At 39.7% G+C, this 22,325-nt stretch overlaps 2 protein-coding genes across 2 annotated transcripts; one reads left to right on the top strand and one right to left on the bottom strand.

Moving 5' to 3' along the window:
* Positions 1–637: 637 nt before the first annotated feature.
* Positions 638–8,944, bottom strand: fntb (farnesyltransferase, CAAX box, subunit beta). Its single transcript, XM_030772181.1, has 12 exons — positions 8,813–8,944; positions 8,114–8,178; positions 6,057–6,129; positions 5,424–5,515; positions 5,025–5,171; positions 4,618–4,701; positions 3,845–3,931; positions 3,473–3,602; positions 2,388–2,520; positions 1,568–1,679; positions 1,062–1,176; positions 638–772 (listed from the first exon to the last, which is right to left on the bottom strand). Exons 1-12 carry the CDS (start codon positions 8,909–8,911, stop codon positions 638–640), a joined length of 1,272 nt encoding a protein of 423 aa, XP_030628041.1. The 5' UTR covers positions 8,912–8,944.
* Positions 8,945–9,813: 869 nt separating this feature from the next.
* rab15 (RAB15, member RAS oncogene family) lies at positions 9,814–21,741 on the top strand. The gene is made up of 7 exons (XM_030772769.1): positions 9,814–9,937; positions 19,983–20,043; positions 20,139–20,199; positions 20,563–20,640; positions 21,004–21,093; positions 21,212–21,277; positions 21,583–21,741. Exons 1-7 carry the CDS (start codon positions 9,814–9,816, stop codon positions 21,739–21,741), a joined length of 639 nt encoding a protein of 212 aa, XP_030628629.1.
* Positions 21,742–22,325: the final 584 nt, after the last annotated feature.

Raw genomic sequence — 22,325 nt, 5'->3', positions numbered from 1 at the left:
ATCCATTTGAAACAATCATTTGGGATTTCAGTGACACTGATGTAAATGAAATGTCTGGAAGTACAAAAGCTCCACATCTAACGTGTAGGAAGTGAATTCATAATCAGTGTAATCACCTGATCTGCCCTAAGGCAACTCCCAGAAGCCAGTGGGCGTGAGGTCAGGTTTTTCAGGTTAGAGGAGACATGGGTACACTGAGGGTCAGAAACCGGATTTGGTTTTGGTTTCACTTGGGGAACATGTAGCATCTCATTGTTTCTCAATGGTTCCACATCAGTATGTAACATGATTAATAATTTAATAGCTAATTTCAGAGAATTGTTTCATACCTAGACAAGTTGTGTCACTAAAATATACTACGTGATTGTCAACCGCAAATATGAATACAAGCAAAATATGAGGCATTTGGTCAGTCAACGGCAAAGATTCTGTGACGTTAATCAGTGCTGGTCTCTAGACAATTCCAGCGAATGTCCTTCTTTTATTCCAATATTCAAAATGTCATTGTGACATCACTTGGAGTGTACTCTCAGTGTTCTGTTACTACCAGCGATAGCCTCTTGGCTACAGCATACACAGGCAGTGGTCCCACCTGTATCCAGTTACTGAAACTTATTTAAAATATCTCGGCAAATGTCTATGAGTCATCCATAGCACAGGCTGCTGCTGCTGCGTCATCTCCTCTCTGAACTGGGACTGGAAGCTGGTGAAAGTGCTGGATGGCTTGTGCTACCTTCTCAGGACAGATATTGTATACGGGATGAGTTGGTGCCTGGTTAAAAGAGAGGACAGAATGAAACCTTTTAAACCACGCAATTTATTTCACCGTCCTCTCCGTCCAATAGGGTGCCAACGTCAAATCTCTTTCTTATAGACAGATCTTAAATACCACAAACTATCTGGTGACAGGAACATGAGCATGGATGAAAATTTACAGTACGTCCCAGAGAGGAGGGATGGCAGACAGTTATCCAAAATCTATGGCAAACACCTCCCCATCGAAAAAGACAGCTCATTGGACAGTGGATTCTTCTAGTCTTTTTATGTCTAGCATCTCTCACCAGTTTATTCTCTTCTCTTCCAAGGAGCAGCTCGTGATGGAGGTTTCTGTTCCCAAAATATTGTGCTATTGAGAGGCCACTCAGACAGTAACATGTGTGGTAGAAGTCTCTTGATCTGAAAACCAAAACAAGGATGTTTGCGTTGTCAGAATACTTTTGCTTTCGGACAAAAAAAAAAAAAAAAAAAAGGCAGTAGTCACAGGGTAGAATGACGAAAATACCTGAGTGTGTGTGTACATATCGTATTGTAAAGTGGTAAAACGCAGAACACAGAAAGGATAAGTCTGATCTGTAACTTGGCAAGACTCTACCGATACTGTTAATAACTAAATGTGGTTAGTATTTAGCACCGAGCAACTGTGTGCTGGTTCCAGTCATCTGAAGCTGTACAATGACGATGACAAACTTAAGAGGTATTTAAGTCACGCCTGGTGTCGTCACAGTGTGGACGGCGGTGCTATTGTTGGTGACTGTAGACATGCGTGTGCTGGTGGCGGTAAACTCACTTGTTGGGTTTGTCCAGTAGGCCCCCTGCAGGGTTTTGACAGCAGAGCAGGATGTACTCCTGCAGGGCCTGCTGCTCAAACATCCACCGGCTCAGACTGAGCGTCGAGTCTCCTGGAAACATCCGCACAACAACACAACGTCTGAAAAATTGCGCGCACACTACACCGTATCTCGTGGAATCATCTTTCGTGTCTATTAAGTGCACACCAGGTTCTCAGTCACTGGGTTGATCGCTGTTTATTCAACAAATTTAACTGACTCCCTAAGGTGAAGATAGTTCACGACAACCACTTAAGGACATATCTACCAAAGTCATTCTGCACAGACACTCTATGCAATTTATCCTTAAACAGGATAACTGACTCCCTAAGGTGAAGATAGTTCACGACAACCACTTAAGGACATATCTACCGAAGTCTTTCCGCACACACTACGCAACCAGCATCATGACCAGTGGCAAGTTAGCACATTTATAGGTAACCAATCAGCGATCATGTCCTTAGTTGTATATAGATAACTGTCAAAAGATTCTGTTAATCTGGCTACCAAGCGTGAAAGTACTTGGGCCCTGTGAACAGGATTAACGGTAGTACAACATGGGCTGATTTCTCACACAGTAAACATAAAATTTCATCTAGATCCAGTCTAAATCTTTGGCTAAGAAACTCATTTCCAGATTAACTTTGAGGATACTCATGATTCCAGGAGACAATTCATAAGGAGTAATATGGATGTATTACAGTCACACATCAATAAGCTTCTATGAGCCCTGTGATTGTGTGTAATAAGTGAAATGGACCTTGTAAGAAAATGAGTTACCTTCTTTGAAGAGAGCTCTGTGAAGCAGGGGCAGGAGACCTGCCTGCCAGAAGGAGTAACATCCGTCCACCAGTTTGTTACAGCGTCCCTGGAAACCGCCCTCAAATCGCATCTGCCTGCTGGTCACCCAGCGCTGTGAGAACAAAATAGCATTTTATATGGACATAAAGCCCTTAACAGGAGAATAACCTTGAGAAGTGATGTCGCCCTGAGTTACACCAAATGATTGCTCAACAGAAACCTACTGCATACACAGACATTGAGCTGGTTTTAGATTGATTTTTTTCTTTCTTTCTTTTTAATTCTTTTCTTTTATTCTGAGTCAAGCCAGACTTTATCTCTCAAAATTAAAAAAAAAAAAAAGAAGAAAAATTACATCATTTTGCCGCATTCAGCAACAAGCAGAAAGGTTCAATGCTGTGTGAGAGAAGGGTGGAAAAGTTACTGAAGATGTTACTATGGAAACCCATGACTGGAAGCTATTTAAGTAGAGAGGCAGGAGCAGTAATGAAGGAGTTTAAATGCCACCTGTATGAGGTCTCTAGAGATTTTCTCCCTCTGCTTGAAAATGACGATGAGATGGCCTGGATAAGAGTCTGAGGTGAGTGGGACAGTCTTTAATGACTGAGAGGATGAATCACTCTTGTCCACGTTTTGTGTGAAATCAGTGGGTGACATACGACCATTGGGTATTCCCTCTGTTCCATTCTGTCACGTAAGAATTTATTGCATTTGGTTCATGGGTCAATGGTCTGTGGTATTTTGAGCGAGGACCGTCAGTGTTCTGTGTCTGGATTCAGACCACAGGGTTTGACAGACACTCCTCTGTCTATCTTCACCCAAGACCTCTGCTGACTATAGTATTTCTGTTCAGGAGCAGGTCAGGACAAAAAAAAAAAAACACATCTCAACCTCAATGTGATCCCTCTTCAGAGACTCTCTGCATTTCAGTCTGGCACGGGGATGTTTGGAGATTAGGAACGTAGAGAATGAAAGTGAGTATGTGACTGAAGAGAGGGATTGAGAGAAAATAACGAGAGATAAAGAGCAGAGAGTGAAAGAGAAGACGACTGGAGTGAACTCACTAATAGAGCCTTGAGATCCAGCATGTGCTCCTTTCCCAGGATAACCATGGCCGCAGTGCCACAGAAGGTGTAGCCCCCATGGGCTTCCAGACCTGGAACTCCACCTAGACCACCCTCCCAGTTCTGACACCTGAAAGCATGCAAAACACAGAGCATACCAGTCTAAGAGCATTAAAAAAAAAAAAGAACAAACAAAGAAAAAAAAAACGTCTCAAAGTGAAAACAGGACCACTGCAAAAGACTATACCAAGATCTAATAAACCACATTCCTACTAGATAAGGTAACTCTAATGGATTTGCATGCAGGTAAATAAGACATATCCCTCAGGAAAACCTGAGGATCCTAACTAAAAGTGGAGAAGCCCTTAGTACCTAAGGATCCAGTTGTGAGTTCCTTCAAACAGTGTTGGCGTGATTATGTTTGTGAGAGAAGCCACAGACGCTGCACAGTACGCGCTCCTAGGAGATGGAGTATGAGAATAAAGACAGTATGAAAATCTATTACTGCAATACATTCAGAACAGAACAGACTAGATGACTGTGTTTAACATCATTGACTGTTAGAGGAGCTTAAAATGTCTCCTGCCTGCTGGCGATACAGGCTGATTCAAATTAAAAGTTCAAGCCATTATGAGGTTTGTAATTCTACATGGATATTAAGGCGTGTCTTGGTAAGGTCATTTGAAACAGATGGTACCTTTAAGTATACTGTGAACGGGTTAAATATCTGAATCTCATCTGAATGATTGTCTTAAAGGTTAAATCCTCAGAGAGACAAAGACCAGATCTTGCAGTTTGTTTTTCAAATAACCCATTCAGCTTGAAAGACTCGACTTTTCTGATAATTACAGGAAATAATTCCATAAGAACAACTGTATGTCCACAAATTAAACTGGATTAAACTGACTACACTGCATAAAATGTATCTTTGGACTACAATAGCAAATAGCAAAAAGCTGCATGATAACACAGATCTGCGTAGGGACTAAGATCCGATTGAGGAAGCTGCCACAAATCACTGACACAATAATCTGGGTAAACAGCTTTTAGCAGAGAATTAACCCCTTGGTAACTGCTGCCAACAAAGAGGGAAGGGCCTTATCTTCTCTCTCAAGCTTCGGCGAAACCATGGCGATGGAACGTACCTGACATCCACCTCCCCACCCACATGCATCACAAAGGAACCATCTGGCTGCTTCACAGAGTACAAGAAGTCCAGGAGCTTCTCCCTGTAGTGTAGGGAGGGGAGCACCAGTGTATGATACCATGGATGTGGACAGTGACTGAATTCAGTTCTGCCTATGTAAGTACATGAATTGAGGTCAGTTTGATTAAAGTTCAGTCAAATGTCTAATTTCGGCTCATTATTATTCAATCACTAGTCATACCTGAGCCCATCTGACATCTGCTTAAGATGAAAAGAACAATCCTGATATATATATATATATATATATATATATATTATAAAATCAGGATTGTTCTTTTCATCTTAATATACATATGATGAACAAGAAAGTCCCATTTAAAATATCATCATCAGAGACTAGAATACCTGTCAATGACATTGTAGGCCTCCTCTGTGCCGAGGATGCAGAGGGCATTGACGGCAGCGTAGGTGGGTGCTAAGTGGGCGTGCTGTCCTGGGCCACCGCCAAAGCCCCCTGTCGGGCTCTGGCACCGGGAGAGGAACTGACAGACACTACAAGGCAAAAATCACAAGGTCATCTAATATTAATCTTACTTAAACTCCTCGATTTCAATTGCTATTCTAAAGACAAGTCTGTGTTACCTCACAGAAAGAGACAGAAACCATGGTGGCATGAGAGAAAGCTGAACAGACATGTCATAACAACATGTGAAGGGGGTGTTCTGATGAAGCCAGTCAGTTGAGTACATTATGACCCAGGTCTGATGTGGGGTGAGTTTGGTGGGGGTGCTATTTTGTACTCACTCAGAGGCCACGGAGGCAGGCACAGGCTCCTCAAGCAGCTCCAGACTGTGCAGGATCCAGTAACAGAGCCAAGGCCGGCTGGCGTCCAAACACTAGAGCCAGACAATACGCGCAGTCAACAACCAACGTCAGCAGAGCAGCGTGGCTATTGCACAAGCACACAGGCGCTCCCTGGGCCCATTTAGGTGGGTGAGAAGTTAACATCATGCCTTTTTTTTTTTTTTTTTAAATCATTGCACCCTCTTGAAAGACAGCCAACAATGATGTTAGTGCTTCCAAGGGCCAATACATTTCACACAGGAAACCATTCACTCACAAACACGCCAAGACTTAAATGAATCAAAGGGTTTTTTTAATGGAGAGGGCCAGCTCTCAACCGTGTCTCATTAATTTATTTATTTATGCATAAACAAATGACAACAAATACAAAAACATCAAGTAATTCATGCAAAAAAAACAAACAACCTGATTAACATCCCACCAATGCATGACATAAGAACTAAACACAAAAAATGCACAATCAAGAGGATGTTCCTTTCATAAAACACACACACACACATACATAATTACAAACACAGCTAATATAAATTGAGGCTGAACCACTTTTGCAACTCCAAAATAAAACCTCTTTACCTCATAAGCATCTGAGAGATGACGTAAACCTTTCTTGAGATATTGATAGTGCTGCTCTCTCAGTAAAGCAGGCCTGTAAAATGACAGAAAATGAAATGAAAGGTCTTTGTGCTGAACATGACACTGTGTCTAATGACAGGTCCAACCATTATTCAAATTCTTCTTTTCTTTTTCTTTTTTTAAACTTGCAAAGCTCTAGTCCACTGGCTGTCTTTGACACACAGAATGAAATGTTCTTATTTTATTGGCCATCATTAGAGCTTCAGGAAGCCCTGGCGACAGACACCCACTGCCTGCATGGTTATTTCTCCCTTTGGTGTCTGCAGGGAGCGGATATGCTGGGGCATGTCTAATTGGATGGTGTCCGAGTCAAATGGGGTCCTACACATATACTGCTGCCTTCAGCCCACTCAGCTGTTGGTTCCTCAGGGCACAGGACAAAGCCTGCACTATCACCATCACAGACACACAGCTCCCTTTACAGGGTCTTATTAAAAATCAGCTATTTCTGCTCCAAGCAAAATACAAATATGACCTGGAATAGATATAAGTTAGACTAGTTATCATGCAGGTAGTTATGGGGGATCTCAGTGAAAGTTCTGACTAGTTAGTTATCACTTTTATGATAGAATAAACCTATTAAAACCTAAGTTAAGAAACTTGGTTCAGTAAGGGTGGAGTAAGGCAGGGACTGATCCAATCTGTAAACTGTGCCTGCTGCTCACACTTTGTTCTGCCACTCATGAGGATCAGTACAATTCATAAATAACATTTTGACTCATATAAAGCACTGACTTACAGCAACAATATCAAACATATTCATTCACATGGCTTCCAGCACTCGTTACTAAATAACCAAAGATAAAAAAAAAAAAGTTAGCTAACAACCAGTCAAAAACCAGTTACATGCAACTTATCACTCAGTTTCCAATCAAATGTGATCTCTGTCTCACTTTGAAGGCAATCCATAAACAGGAGATTTAGAGATGAAATATGTAGAATTTGCCTTTTTCATCTTGGTATTGAGGGCTGACATTCTTTTGATGCCATTTATCCCTTCCACTGAAAATATTATCCCAAAATTACTTTTAGAAATGGACACAGTTAATTCCTTCACTTTCCACTTTACTCTGTGAGAAAAGAGTGTGCCACTCCAACTTTACAACAGATCATGTTGAACATGTTATCAGTACTGAAAAACTCTATCAGGACCTTACTGATATACTGATAACACATTTCAAAGAAAGTGTGTGTTTAAAAGTACATTTTGAATCTGTTAGCCTTCATGCAAATTTCCTACTAACTGTTCCCTGACACAGCATTGTGGTGATATCCCATCTCCTTCCCCTCCCCCCAGGGTTTTTCAGTCAATAATTCTTTCAGTTACAAAGAAATTACAATAAAACAAACACAGCAAGAATAGTCAAACCCCAGTGACATACAACGACCAGAAACGAAGACAATGATTAAACTATTAGTGTGGTGAAGGATCTAGTGCTTTAAGCACAGCGAAGACAGAATTCAGTGTATTGCTGTTCACATATACACAAGGAAGGTTAGTCTCATCTCAACTACCAAACGGATGCAGAATGACTCATTGAACCGCAGGTGATGTCACCATCATTTCGCATGTTAAACGTGCAGAGCTGTTGGCATGGAAACCCGTGAGTCAGCCCGTTATTATTTTGGTGATAATTAATAACAAAGAGCAAGGCAGGGCATGGGTGCAACATATAAATTTACTTACAAAACCATCATTACAAAACACTTAAAACAACACAATTAGCATTAAGTGCATTGTTTGTTAAGAAAGACATGTTTATGTGAGAAAGGTGCAACGTCACAACTGATTTGAGAACGCTGCAGAACACCTCTCCACATACGTAAACGAAAGGAAAATAGAAATGTGATGACTGGCCACCACCTGTCTTTAAAGATGTAACTACATATTGACAAACACATATATCTGTGCACTAGCCATGGTCATGGTGGAGAAGGCTTTGGCAGTTAATGAAATGATCGCATTCATGACCAGAGAATGCCGGAGCACTACTTACTGCGGTGAGCTGTGTATTTGCTGGTAAACACTGAATACCCCTTGAACTGTGCGCTCGACTTTTTTCTGGATGCAGTGGGGAAAGGGAAAAAAACGAAAAAGGAGACTGAAGTTATGTGTGGTAGTGACACGAACCAAAACAGAACAAACCGAAAATGTGCTTCGACTGCATAGTGAGGATGATAAATGCATCATGCAAAAAGAAGATATTAGTTGGTTATGACACACAAGACAACACAACACGTAACTACCTACCACACACACAGTAATACACTTTATCCCAATATACAAGAGCACTGCGTAACTTGAATAGCTGTCTATTTTGCAAAATGCCATTTAACAGCTAACATAAATCCCCTTGATTTGTGTTAGCAGGTACTACAATGAATGATGGATTTTTCCAGTGCCAAAGGCGTTGGTTACCCACGTGCATTAGCTACAACTGCACAATATAAAACGTAGTTTATCCAATTTACAGTCCTTGACGGTTGAGATATCTCAAACCAGTCCACAAGACCAACTAAATCGTCGATTCACTTAGGGGGCTAAAAATCAAACGATCCGTTATCTACAGGCGATACACTACTAACTAATACTAACTTTAACAGGTTATGAACAGTTGCACGCTAGCGTTTAGCACACCACTAGCTAAATTAGCCAGGCTGTTATTAGCTTAGGGTATTCCAGTAATCTGACTCACCTGCTCTCGTGAAGTCTCTGTTTCTATGCCATCGTCACTAAACATCTCAAAATGATGACAATCACGAAAGCACCGCAAAGGTACAGGCGTCTTCTCCATTATTAAGGTTTAAACGCTTTAAAACAACCACTACAGTCCAGTTAATTTTAGTGTCAAAACACCGCTTCGTGGGTGGCGCTTACTAAGGTGCAAGTACGGCAACTCGCATAGTACATATTCAGAAATAGGATTAGCGATACATCCCGCCTGTTCTCAGGCATTTCAACTAATAAGATAGGTACATTTAAAAACATATATTTTTTTTTATCGAACACTGTACACTTAAACAAAAACATATGAAATACCCATATAAGCAATATATACATATTTTGTACACACAATGCCACGATTGTGGACAGTGTACCGAGTTAGTCTTTGCCAAAGACAGAAATGACATGTTTGTACAGCCAGACTGTGATTTTCCAATAGGCTAAACGCTCAAAAAAGTGACAAAGACATTGATATACTTCAAGCTGATTTTTTGACATCATCAAATAGGCTATAGCTCGTACATGTTCTTGAGAGTAATATGAATGGTAGAATTACACTAATTTTCTATTATTTTCAAGGAAAATATTTTCATGGTTTACTATTATGTACTCGTTTCATATAATCAGGCATCCAGTATCCACTAGGCTACATTGTAACAACTACAGAGGAATATTTACGTCCATGATCTCCACCCATTTCATGAGGTGCCGGTGATGTCGACAAAAAGGCGGATGCTGAGCGCATCTACGCTCACCGCACCCATCGAGCTGGGCTCAAGGGGAGCTTGAAAGACCAGTCCATTTTTGATAGTTTCATCACCAAAACCACGCATCTCTCACGGTTTGTACGCCAAGAAAGAGTGTCAATTTCATGGAAAGAGCGAGAAGGTAATACCTCGCATTAGGGAGACATGGGATGCGAATGGCTTGAGAGAAATTCATCGCTGAGTTAGTTAATTCTTACACGGCGCTATGGCTAAACAGTATGATGTACTGTTTAGACTCTTGCTTCTTGGAGACTCTGGGGTCGGAAAAACCTGCTTATTATGCAGATTTACGGACAATGAATTTCACCCATCGCACATTTCCACAATCGGTAAGAACGCCTCTTTACGCTGTGCATCGTTTACTCTTCCGGCGCTCAGAATTCTTATGCTTAATATTACATTGAAAAAAAAAAACCCACACATCTATCCACGCAAGGTGTAGTTTATTTACTCAGTAGCACTGCAACACAGCCACTGACTCATGAATCTCGGGAACGTGTTTCATGTGCTATGGCCTATTTGTTTTTGTTTAATGAAACAACAGAATATCTTATTATTTTTCAGCACAGAAGCCTTAAATCGAGGCAAGTAGAAACTTATAAATAGTGTGGCTCAGTAGGACTATTTTCACGTTTCATACGCAGGGAGGTCCGTTTTACAAGTCTTGGAAGACAGCGTACCTGTTTTTCTTATAAATCATAAAGTTCTGGTGGGACAGATATTTTATTTTATATAATACAGGATGTAATAAATATTTATATGTGTGGCCCACTGCAGATTTTTTCAAAATGATCATAGATTCTGCTAGTTAAAAGGGTATGATTTTACCCAATAGTTTTTACTATATTGATAAGTCTTATCTTACCCAATAAAATATACTCTACACTGGCATGTCTAAATAAAGATGTCAAGAAAGTTTATACATAATATTGCAACAATACAGTAAATCTTTTGATGTTATTATTATTTTGTAACCATACTTCATTATTATGTCACTTGTAACATGATGACTGCAAAAGAAAGGACCCGCAGATGCTCTGATGTATTCTTCATCTTACATTGGCAGGTGTATTTCATTGATTAAAATATACAGCGTCCACAGACAATGCTTTCTGCTATGCTGCATCACCTGTCAAATTTACATACAAACTCCAGGAAGAAGGACATTTAACACCTGTTAAAACACTTTAAACACCAGTAGAAAGTATCAATACTGCTTCTTCTTCTGTATGTATAACAAAACAAGAAAAACAAATGCCATATTAAATCTACATTCTGTGTTTATGCCCAGTCCTCCAATTTCTGTCCATCACAGCAGTTAGGCTTCTTTACCAGTGTTCATCATATGGCATATCTTAAGGTTTTTATTGTGAAAGTATAAAATCGTATGACTTGGTGGAAGCCATCTTGCATTAAATGAGTCTGTTAGAATAGGTCTCAATAAGCATTGTACGTGTATATTCACAAAACCAGTCAAGTTTTATCATGTTCTTTTAAGAGTAATGATAAACAACAAACTTCAAAATTGATCACCTTAGTTTTTGTTTTAATTTAACTGGAGTCTTCAGATGGACCACAGAAGATCATTTACTTTGCTTCTTAGCCAATCTAGCAAATCTATCTTGGGTTGTTCAGTTTGAGCAACTGGCATGCTGAGATTGAAATAAGTTTTGAAGGTTTGTACATTACATAGCAAAAATTATAACTGTTTTTAATATGTTTTAATTTGACTAAAGGTGGACTTTCTTTCCTTAAGTCTTTCTTCTGTAAAGAAATTTTAAGGGGCATTTTGTTGTGACATTGTTGTCAAATGAATACTTTGACCAGGTTTGGCCATAAAAACCCTTTCAAAGCTGACATTTGCCTCCCAGTAACCTCTCTGCTTCATCATTTTTGTTAGGACAGCCTGTTCCCAGCCTGTGCTTGATGGTGTCATACACCTTGCATCACCTCATAATTGTCTTGACTTAGCTCATGGGGATATTCAAGACCCTTGAAATGTCTTCATGCCTTTTCCCAAAGGGGGGAATGATCCTTTGCTTTGAAATGCAAGACTGAGGTGCAATTTTTCAGTTCAAGTTTGTGCTATTTCTTGTAATTGTTCCTGAGGTAATGATCTACAAGGCAGTGGACAGATTCAGGGTTGATTTTTATTTCAAATTAGTGTCGAGGTTTTCAGGTTTGATTCACATCCTGATTCTGGTATCATTGTTTTGTGAAAATATATTGCATATTTCTGTTTCTACAGTATATCCCAAGAGCCTACAATAATCCTTACACACTGTCAGGAGGAGCGTCAGGGTTAGAGAGGGTCAGTTCACCCTAGCTTCAGTCTGACTAAACCAGTCAGATATTGAGAAAAAAAAAAAAAGTTTCAGACTTTCACTTCATTTATTTCACGACTGACTAAACAGAAATCTAATTTGGACACCAAACTGGCTGAGGAGTTTGGAGGACTGTTTGGTTCACCTCACTTCAGTTCAGAATCATCTGCTAGTGCATGCATACAAAATATCTCAATGTAACTTGAACAATTTAGATAGGCCTGTCTTACCTAGCATAATCCTTTGAGGGTATCTGTCACTCCTTGTACCCAGATATGTTTTCTTGATGACTGTTTGGCTGTGTTTACTCACATTTCATATTGAGAATATAAACTATATGGAAACAACCATGACAAACTGTGTGTAATCAAAAATCTTAATAACTGTGTAATACTGTGAAGCTCTTTAAAACTCTGGGCTTTAACATGGTGAGGTATATAAAAAAAACGTTACTAGGTATTTTACTATACTGCATTCACAGTGCCTGGACTTTTTTGTAGCTTTACTTCCAACTAACTTTTGGCATTTACAGAAATACTTATTTGGTTTACCTTAGTAGTTTTAATTCTGGTGACATGGTTGTGCTGATGCAGTCTGCCTATAGGACTGACATAGCATGGTGTTGTCTACTTTTATAGACCCTTGACTGTGGTGCAATTGTCAGGGCACATTTGGCCATAACTTCAGTGATGGAGACTTCCCAACTTGCTAATATTTCATGAGAAACTTTGGCTAAGCTGATCTTGGCATGAAAGTCTGAGGGCCACACATCACAGACTAAGGTCCACTGTGCCGGCAAAAAGGGTCCATTATACTCCACTGTTACATCCGTCTTTGCTTCAAGATGCAAGGTAAAATAGACTAGCAACTCTGAATCTGCTGGCTGCAAGTATCAGTGTAGGGTGTGAGCAAGATGTTTCAGAAGGAGCATATAAAGAGCTATTACACTAGAGAAAACAACAGTAAAGCAGTGCAGAGAACTCATGTATCTGTTTACTGAGCCATAGAAAAAAGTCATATGGTCAGATGAGTCATCCTTCACCCTGTTTTCAACAAGCAAATGAAAGAACATGAGGCACAACCTAAAGAAATCTATAGCCCTGGTGCCTCTTTTTCCCCCTGCATTGAAAGGTTCTGGCAGCTCTCTAATGGTGAGGATTGCATTTTCCTGGCATGATTTAAGTCCTTTCAATCCCTTAGAGAGCAAAGTAAACAGCAATAATTACAAGGCTATTCTGAGTTATCACCTTTGTCCTGTGGTAATGTGTTTCCATCCTTATTGGTGTGGTCCTTTCCAGGATTACAATTGCCCATTCTACAACAAAGTGTGTCTATTGAATAGTGTGCTGAACATGAGAGCTAAATAAATCATAGGTCACAATCGTCTCATCTCATCCACCAGATGTCAGCCAAATTGGACACTTATAAAGAGTACCATCTAAGGCAGCATTTTGTAACACCATCAACAGAACATCCGATGAAGGAATTGCTGAGGGATACTGGTGTTGCACCCCTCCAGTAGTCAGAGACTACAGTATCTATGACAAGGTGCATTAAAAGTCTTTTGCTGGATTACTTTGTTTAATGGAAAACACTTCATGTTTGTGTTTCCTTTATTTTGAGCATTACCTATAAGTATCAACAACTGATACGACCAGAAGATACAAGATAGTCGACAGTTCATCAGTGCCTTACGAGTTACAGCAAGTTCAGTAACTTTCCATACAATGCATTACATATGGTGAAAGGAAATGTCAATATAAACTGCTTAACTGTTTATTTTGAGATCAAATAATCCATACTTCATGCAACCTATAAACACACCTTTGTCAAACAATATTGATACGTCATGAAAAGGATCATTACTGCGACAGACCATTAGATATTGTTTTAATGGAGATATCATCAATGCTATGTCGACCAGCTAACCATTTTAAATAACAACAAAACACATGGTGTCATTATTCAGACCATAAATAATTTAAGTTATATTGTGAAATATTAATTCACATAGATGAATACAGTAGATCTAATCTCTTGGCAATTTGAAATGCGAGTTTAGTTTTTCTTCCATCGAGTAGCCGCGCATTGATCGGAAAAACATCAGAGCAGGCTGTTATCATTTTGCAGTCGTCATGTGCTTCTGTTTTCTGTTGAAATGATGCTTGAGCGACAACCACGAAATTAAGGTCCGACCCTCATTTCAAATCGCAGAAATGAGGAGCTATACTGCGGGAATCTAGCTCTCATCTTGCTGATGAACTTTAAAAGATACTGATGTTCAAATTTGTTCCCCTCATTGTCATGGAGAAGAGCCTTAAAATAACTGTTGCTCAAGTTTAGTTTTCTTACACTCCTTTCCAAGAGAGGAACCTTAAGATTTTTTTTAGCCAACCGAAGATTAGTTTACTTTCTTATTTATTTATTTTAGAAAGCTTTGTTGTTTGTATTAATTTTGTACTTTTAGCACTAAATTTGTATATGTTTAACTACAGAGAAGAAGAACTTCAGTTCTTAGTTGGTTCAATATTCTTTCAGGCCAAATCGTGATATAAACCCAATCATGGCTCCAAAACGGAGGTAAAAACCCCAAGAATAGGGAGAGCTGTTACAATACTTTTTACAATACCGTAATTTTAAAAATGTAACTTTGGTAGCTAGCTCAGTTCAATAATGAAAGTATTGTAAATAAACATATTGCTGATCATTCTGAATCTTACCTGTATGCCTTTATGTAGTGGTAGTGAAATGATTAACAGTTATCCGTATTTACTTTCTCACCAGTGAAAGGTAATTGGTGGAGATATTGCTTAATTTACAAAACGTATGCATGTTGCACTAATATCTACATTTCTGCTAATAATAATTTGAGTTTAGCTTTCACGATATGAGATGGTTGTATTCAAAAGAGCAAAACAGCTGACTAAGAGCTTTGCATTTTAGATGTAAAATTGTGATTAAGTGACATGCAAGAATTTAGCAGCTTGGTTCCTTACATTTGTAGCTCATTCAAATAATATCGAATTATTCTGCGTTGCCCCCCCCCCCCCCCCCCCCATTTTGAATAATTTCACACAGCGAGTAGACTTAAGAAGGCTACACTTCAAATCAGAATACGATATTCAACCTTTTGACACACCCAACCACAAACGTGTGATCAAAGGTCCATGTAAAGCAAATAACTGGAAAAAAGCAAGTCATAATTTGCCTACTTTCGTATGTTTTGCCACCGTTACTCATACAACAATAACGTCATAGAGAATGAAATTAGTACGCGCGGCGTCACTTTAATTACATTCAGAGACTAGAAATTCTAGAGTTTGTTTTTTCAGCTTTCAAGCCACTTCGGCTTTGAAGACAGAAGAAAGCTATGAAGCTTTTCTTTTCTAAAGGTATATGTGGAGTGACACCACGAGAGGGTTCCATTTTGGGCGGCCTCACCATCATGATGATCATCGTCATTCAAATGGTCTTCGAAGTGGAGTCCCTGCAAATTACTATTGGCAGCACCAATACTACAGATAATCTCTGCTTTACATACCACGTTTGTCTGATTGTATTGGACAGTGTCACTACCCTACTGTGTTTATGTCTACTAGTCGCCGTTTGGGTTCAGCATTCCCTCGGCATTCTGGGATTTACCGTGTGGTTACCCCTGTACGACGTGATCTCGCTGATAATCACCTACTTGCTCCACGTTGAGATGTTTACAGCGGGATTGGAGCAGAACCTGACTACTTGGTTTTGCGTGATAGGCAAGATCCTGTTCGACCCCCTCTGGCTGACTTTCATTGTGACACATGGATTAGCGCTATGGCAGGAGAAGAAACATAGCAACCGCAAACGCCAGGGCGCCTGGGTTACGTTTTTAGAAGGGAGACGTTTTAAAGTGATGCCTGCAGGCTCTGACGACAGCATCCAAGATTGAGACCTGGGCCCTGAGAGTCTATAAAGACAATTAAAGAGATTTTTGATGAAACTTCAGTTTCAATTTTTAAATGATGTTCATCTGTGGTCAAGCAGTAATGCACCACTGAGCAAATTAACATTTATCATTGAATGTTAACATTTAGCGGTTAAACCGTTTTGTTTAGCTCCTTTTTCTACATTGTTCAAATCTAAGCTACATGTAATTTAATTTAAAATGATTTCAATTTATCTTTATATTCATCACATGAATGTAACCCCATGGAAGAAAACAATAAATACTGACTGATATGTTTCCTTCAGTCTGTTTTAATGCTGCTCTTGTGGACTGCCGTAAGGACAGGCCTATTTGTAGTATACAGATCTAAGCTCTGCGAAGCAACCCTGCACAAAGATAAGGAATTAAGGACAATAGCTTCTCACAGTTCATCTCATATCATTTCCGCATAGTATCTCAGCTGTACGAGCAAGGAGTTGTATGAGAACCGTCTATGTCATATGATATAGGATATTAACAGTAATTTATTTTCAAAAACAGGAGTTCTCCAAATATACTTCTACTTTTGGACTGGATTTAGGCTGAATATCTGACCCATGAAGGGATATTACTGTTTTTACCTCACTCTATCATGTAGCCAGTGCTTATTAATTGTTGTTTACAATTAATTTTGCGAAATTTAAATTTCATATAAGTTAATTTAATTTCATGTGAACTTAACCAGAACTTTTACACATGATTTATACCATATTCCTGGTTGCAGTGTTTATACACAAGTTCACATATCATTTATTGTTGGGGCTTTAATTGTGTGAGGCCAACAGGAAGGTTATTTTGTTTCACAACTCTCAATAGTTCATTGAAATTTGCTGAAAAGATTATACCTAGCAGTAAATTTTAGGCCAGTTTCTTCAGTGTCTGTGCTGTTACAGTAACAACAGGTTGTCACAAATATAGATGTCAGACCAGCTAGCATAGTTACTGAAACATGAATGTGGACATTTGTCTGTTGAGAGTAAAAGCATAACTTGACAGTAAATATATATTGTATTCTCTCGTAACTGCTGAGTGTGTTTTCACATTCTCCATTGGGCTAAACGCCTGCTCTCTTCAAGCTGAGTCTGAGAAAAATGTCCTTGAAAATACACCACTGTATTTACAGGAGAAGGTCTTTTGATGTACTGGAAGCACATTCACAATTGCTACCAAATTCCCTTTGACACTCTTGTAGACAAATAGAAAAACTAAGTATGTGAATGGTCTAAAAGAGTCTATTGTCAGACCAGTGGGCTTGGTTCTCCTCACCAACTCAAGCACAATCCTGACTAGCAATATTGATCTGGCCCTCAAATATGAAGGCCCACAGTAATTATAAAAACGAGGGAGCACAGTCCCTGTAACATCCCCCCACTATACTGCACATCATCTCCATAGATCTTCAAGGCATGCTCGCTCATGTTTAGTGTGAAGTGGCAGAATCCACTTTATGACAGTTGCCTAAAACACAAGATAGCGTTTTGGTCACACAGCAGTCTGTGTGCAGGCTATGTGTTAATGCTTATTGCTGTATGGCTGGTCTTTACCTGAAAGGGTTCGAGCATTTGTCTGTCCAGTTAACTCAGAGAAAGATTGCCATAGACATGCCCTATACATCACAGTTCAGGAGGCTGCAGTCTGAGGGAGTATGACCCACATGTATTATGTAGCTATATTATGTGGCTGACAAGTGACCTAGTGCAGTTATGAAATGCTCAATGCTTGGCCAGCCAGCCTTGCGAGTGACACAGGCTCAGCCTTAACACGAGGCTTTTGACTGTTTCCTCCGAATTATTCATTTGTCAGATTGTCAACATGATTCTTTGAAGGTGTTGAAATTTAGCAAAAGCAAATATTCAGCACAACAGGATGGCTCCCCCTCCCAGGAAGGGCTTTATTTAAGAGTACAATGCCTGAAGCTAAAGGGTGGGCTTTGTGTGAATTTTCCATGTTCCCAGGGCTGCTGGCCTGCTTAATGGATGGTTTATTGTGAAGACTCCTACTATCTTTTCCCTTGGGGCAGAAAAGACCCATTGAATAGGACGCTAACAGAACAAACAGTCTCCGATGAGTCCTCTTCTCTTTGGTGTTCACTCTTTTTCTCACAGCCTATAGTCATCCATAAGAGTCCACATTAAAATTTTTCAGTTTCTAATAAACTCTGGCCTAAATTTTCTATAAACTGTGCTCTGTGTAAATGCATGAACAGAATGAAGAACTTGTACCTGCTAATCATCTTACCGCTGTCCTTGTTTTCAGTGTGAACAGGTGAAATTTGAATTAGCCATTAACTGTTGTGGTTGTAACCATTATGTTATGGTGATGTTCAGGACCACTGATATTGATTTTAGAACAAAATAAACACAAACTCAACCCTGCTTTTCCTTTCTTGTGGAGAAACCTGTCCTCGTAAGTCTTTGTCAGGCAGGCAGACATGTGCTTTGCTGATTTTTGCACGAATGTGTAGGGCCTTCAGAATTCCAGACCCAGGTTAGCATGTTGCTCATGTAAACTCAATCTGTCCATGTTCTCAAATTCCTTAACATTTCCTTTTTTGACTTTCCCAAGATATTTAGAAAGAGATTGTTGGTCATTGGTGTCTGTGGACTTCTAACCCACTGGAAATGAGTATCTCAAGGCAACATGTAACACTATAGCAGTGTGACTGGGAAGCATTTGACTACGTCAGTGAGTCATACATGATTGAGACTATAGACTGACGGTAGAATGGGACTGTAGCATTAGTGCAGAGAACTGAAACTGCAGCCTTCCCATGAGTGACCTCTGAGAGAAATGAGTCTTCTCTTGTCTTATTTCTTATCCTGAGGCATGCAGATCTACTAACTGTGGAAATTACCTTTCCCTTTGTCACTATCTGGATACAACTCAAGTAACCAAAGATTAAAACTCAACTGTCAGTCAAGTTAAAGAAATGATAGATACTTTAGAGCTAGAACTAAAGCAAACAAGGCAAAAACATTGTTATGTTTGTCACATTTACCGCTGTTATTCATTCAAGACATTAAGTTACTCTTGATGCTTAAATGACACAAACACAAGAGCAGCTAAAAAAACCCCAAAACAAAACAAAACAAAACAAAAAAACCTTGTCTTGTATCTATGTTTGTCTAAGAGTTCCAGGGGCGCAATACGGAGGGGTAAGTTGACGCTCGGTCTTTTTAGCGATGTCTGCTTATGAGGTATTAGGAATCCGACTGATGCACTGATTGTAAGTCACTTTGGCTAAAAGTGTCAGCTAAATGCTAAATTGTAAATTGTAAATGAGAGAATTCTACTTGTCTCAAAATGACAATAGTGTGCCACTATGCACATACTGTTTATACACATATTGTGTGTGTTACATACTGTTTGTTATTTTGACTTAATTTATGGGATTATTGATTGACACAGGACAGACTGAGTGACACAGGATAATGTGTTGCTTCGTTCCAAACCTTCACAGTTTATTCATAAGTCATCAGACCAGCGTGTTATTCGTTATCTCTCGGTGGGGGGTTAATGAAGGAGACTTATTCGCCGTCTCCTTAGCTGTCTCTGTTCTTACACCAACCTTCTGGTGATCGATAAAGCTACGCTTCAGTGCCAGATTAAGATCTGCCTCAGTGGGTTTGCACCATTAGCTGGTTTTTTAAAAGCCTAATGGTGCTTTTGATGAAAAGGCCAATGCGTGGAATGTGCTAAACTCTTGAAACAAAGATCGATTCATCACAAAGCATGGCCTGGGGTCAGCATTTATGGTTTTGTTGATGGGAGTTGAGATGAGTGGTTTATCTGCATCATTTTTGTTGTTGTTTTAGGTTAACGTTTAGGACAGGTTTTAATGGAGCATAAAAACTAAAATTGTCTTCAGGTTAAGTCAGATTGAACAGAGCGTGCTCAAAAACCCTTAAACTGAGACCCTCATTTGAGTATGTCATTACAATTAAACTCAAATTTTTACTGGTGGGATGTAGCATATGAGCCCATGTTTTTAAAGCGTAAAGAATACTGCAACAATTTTTCTATAGTTCCGAATGTCGGACTGTTTTTCTTTTTTCTTTCCCTTTTTTTTTTGGTCTTTTTTGCTAGGTGTGGATTTCAAAATGAAGACACTGGAAATAGATGGCATCAAAGTACGAATACAGATATGGTGAGTTGAGTGCACAGAATATTCTTAATACAGTAGCACTGCAGCTGTGTGTTATCAGGCCCGGTTTATTTGATTGCATGTTGGCTGTTGAACAGGGACACAGCTGGTCAGGAGAGATACCAGACCATCACAAAGCAGTACTACAGACGAGCACAGGTAAGTCTCTCCTGCGGTTTGACAAGCACTGCAGACTGTATTTTTATAACAGTATTTCTACTGGAATGTAGCGCCCCAGTCTTTTTATTCCTGTCGTAATGGAACAAACCCAATGCTTTTGTTCATTTGCTCTTCTGTATTGTTAAATCAGGCCGGTTAGCCGGGGATGGAGACTTTACTCAATGGCTCATGATGAACGATGTTGAATATATGAGAATATACAAAGGCAACAATTTACTCAGGGTATCTGTTTGACAATATATGTCATAGAATGTATCACTACTCCTTTTTTGTGATAAGACTTCCATCTGTACTGATCTCCTCATGTGTTCTAACATGGTGATAATGTTATGGTCTTATCAGGGGATCTTCTTGGTGTATGACATCACAAGCGAGCGCTCCTTTCAGCACATTATGAAGTGGGCCAGCGATGTGGACGAGGTGAACCTGCTAGAACAAATGAACTCTCTCTCAAACACACTGCATTTACGACAGCGCATAGATTCATTCAACACTTATTCATATATTTCTCTGCATATAACCAAAGCCTGTATTTCACCACTTTGGTCTTACCAGCACTCCCATCCCCACCACTACCCCCTTTCCTTTCGCTCTCTCAGTTTTTTTCTGGTGCTGTAAGCTCATTGTATGATGTTCCTGAGAGAGCTACGTCTCTAAAACTGACATCATTTCAGAAATTCTCACTTAACACATTCATATTTCTCTTACCACATGTGCGTGTCTTTGTGTTTTTCTCTCATTTCATTATATCTAACGATGCGTGACTTGTACGTGTCCGTGCAGTATGCTCCTGATAAGGTTCAGAAGATTCTTGTGGGAAACAAGTCAGATGAGGAACACAAAAGACAGGTGGCGACAGAGCAGGGCAACAAGGTGAGCAGCCTATTCACTCTCATCACTCTCATTCACACTCATTCTCAGTGAATATCCAGTGGTGCTGAATGACTCTCCTTGGCCTGTGTGTCATTCTAATCCTCACTATCAACCGCAGTTAGCCAAGGCTTATGGAATGGACTTTTTTGAGACAAGTGCCTTCACCAACCACAACATTAAAGAGGTACAGTAATTTAAATGTTAGGTTCTTTCATCAACATTTGCATGGTCAACATCTGTGCCAGAAGATTTAAATTTCTAGGCTTTTTGTGAACTCAGAAGAAGACAATTACACAACATTGCCATGGGTGTCCCGTTGGGCATTTATTTTTTAATGCAATTTAACAAGGATAAGGGAGAGGACCAACTGCTATATTTTCTCTATAAGTGTTTTGCCTAAAAATATTGTCCATTTTGCAAGTTCAGGGCCAGATCTTGCAAAGTGTTCTGGGAGCAGAGATGAATCCTGTTCTTATGATATCTTTTCAGTCATTCACTCGATTGGCTGAGCTGGTCCTGCAGGCCAATAAGAAAGACCTGGATGTGCTTCGAAACTCCATCAACGATGAGCTCAGTCTTGCCGTACTAGAGGAGGAGGAGGGTGCATGCGATAGTGGTGTGGACTCACAGAAGTCCTGCTGGTGTTGAGGATTTGAAGCAACATTTCCCTTTCTTCATTTAATGCTGTAAAATCACGACTTCCTCATGTTTGCATTCCTCTGAAGTTTGCTGTTGGTAGTGACTGATGGTTAAGGTTTTAATTGGCTTTGGTGCCTTCTTATGTGTATTGTTTTCCTTGGCTGAGAGTAGGAACCTCGAATGACCTCTGGTTGACGTTATTTGGAGGGTACAAAACCCTACATGTCATTTATAGAGATGCCCACTAGAGGGTACTGTGCACACGCTTAAAACTCCACAGTAGCCCACGTCCCTGTGTAAAGTAATCTGACTGTGCTCTGAAATCTGAAACAGTTTAAGTGTAAAAGTAAATTCTCACAAATACATATTCGTATACTTTGACACTCACCTGTGTAACAAGAGTTGTTTTACTGGTTAGTGATATAAATTTCATTCACAATAGTTCCCCGTGCGTAGTGACATCATCGCCAAGTCATCATCAAATGCTGCTACGCTACTAAATGCTTGGACGTACCATAGCAGCGTTTTTTGTATGTTTGTTTGTTTTGTTTTTTTATTGCCACATTCTCGGTGGCATTTTACAGCTCTTGTCA

The sequence above is a fragment of the Chanos chanos genome, chromosome 4 (assembly GCF_902362185.1).
Source record: "Chanos chanos chromosome 4, fChaCha1.1, whole genome shotgun sequence".
In the NCBI taxonomy this organism is placed as follows: domain Eukaryota; kingdom Metazoa; phylum Chordata; class Actinopteri; order Gonorynchiformes; family Chanidae; genus Chanos; species Chanos chanos.
Note: the sequence above shows the minus strand (reverse complement) of the source record. Positions and strands in the feature narration are given on the sequence as shown.

What these genes read in the sequence shown, in the direction of transcription:
- fntb (XM_030772181.1), bottom strand. Translation starts at nt 8,911, where the DNA reads ATGGAGAAGACGCCTGTACCTTTGCGGTGCTTTCGTGATTGTCATCAT. An exon ending in CAGAGACTTCACGAGAGCAG is followed by an intron (nt 8,179 to 8,812) that starts GTGAGTCAGATT and finishes CACTGCATCCAG; the next exon opens with AAAAAAGTCGAGCGCACAGT. An exon ending in CAGAGCTCTCTTCAAAGAAG is followed by an intron (nt 1,680 to 2,387) that starts GTAACTCATTTT and finishes GGATGTTTCCAG; the next exon opens with GAGACTCGACGCTCAGTCTG.
- rab15 (XM_030772769.1), top strand. Translation starts at nt 9,814, where the DNA reads ATGGCTAAACAGTATGATGTACTGTTTAGACTCTTGCTTCTTGGAGAC. An exon ending in ATCGCACATTTCCACAATCG is followed by an intron (nt 9,938 to 19,982) that starts GTAAGAACGCCT and finishes CTTTTTTGCTAG; the next exon opens with GTGTGGATTTCAAAATGAAG. An exon ending in GGGCCAGCGATGTGGACGAG is followed by an intron (nt 20,641 to 21,003) that starts GTGAACCTGCTA and finishes GTGTCCGTGCAG; the next exon opens with TATGCTCCTGATAAGGTTCA.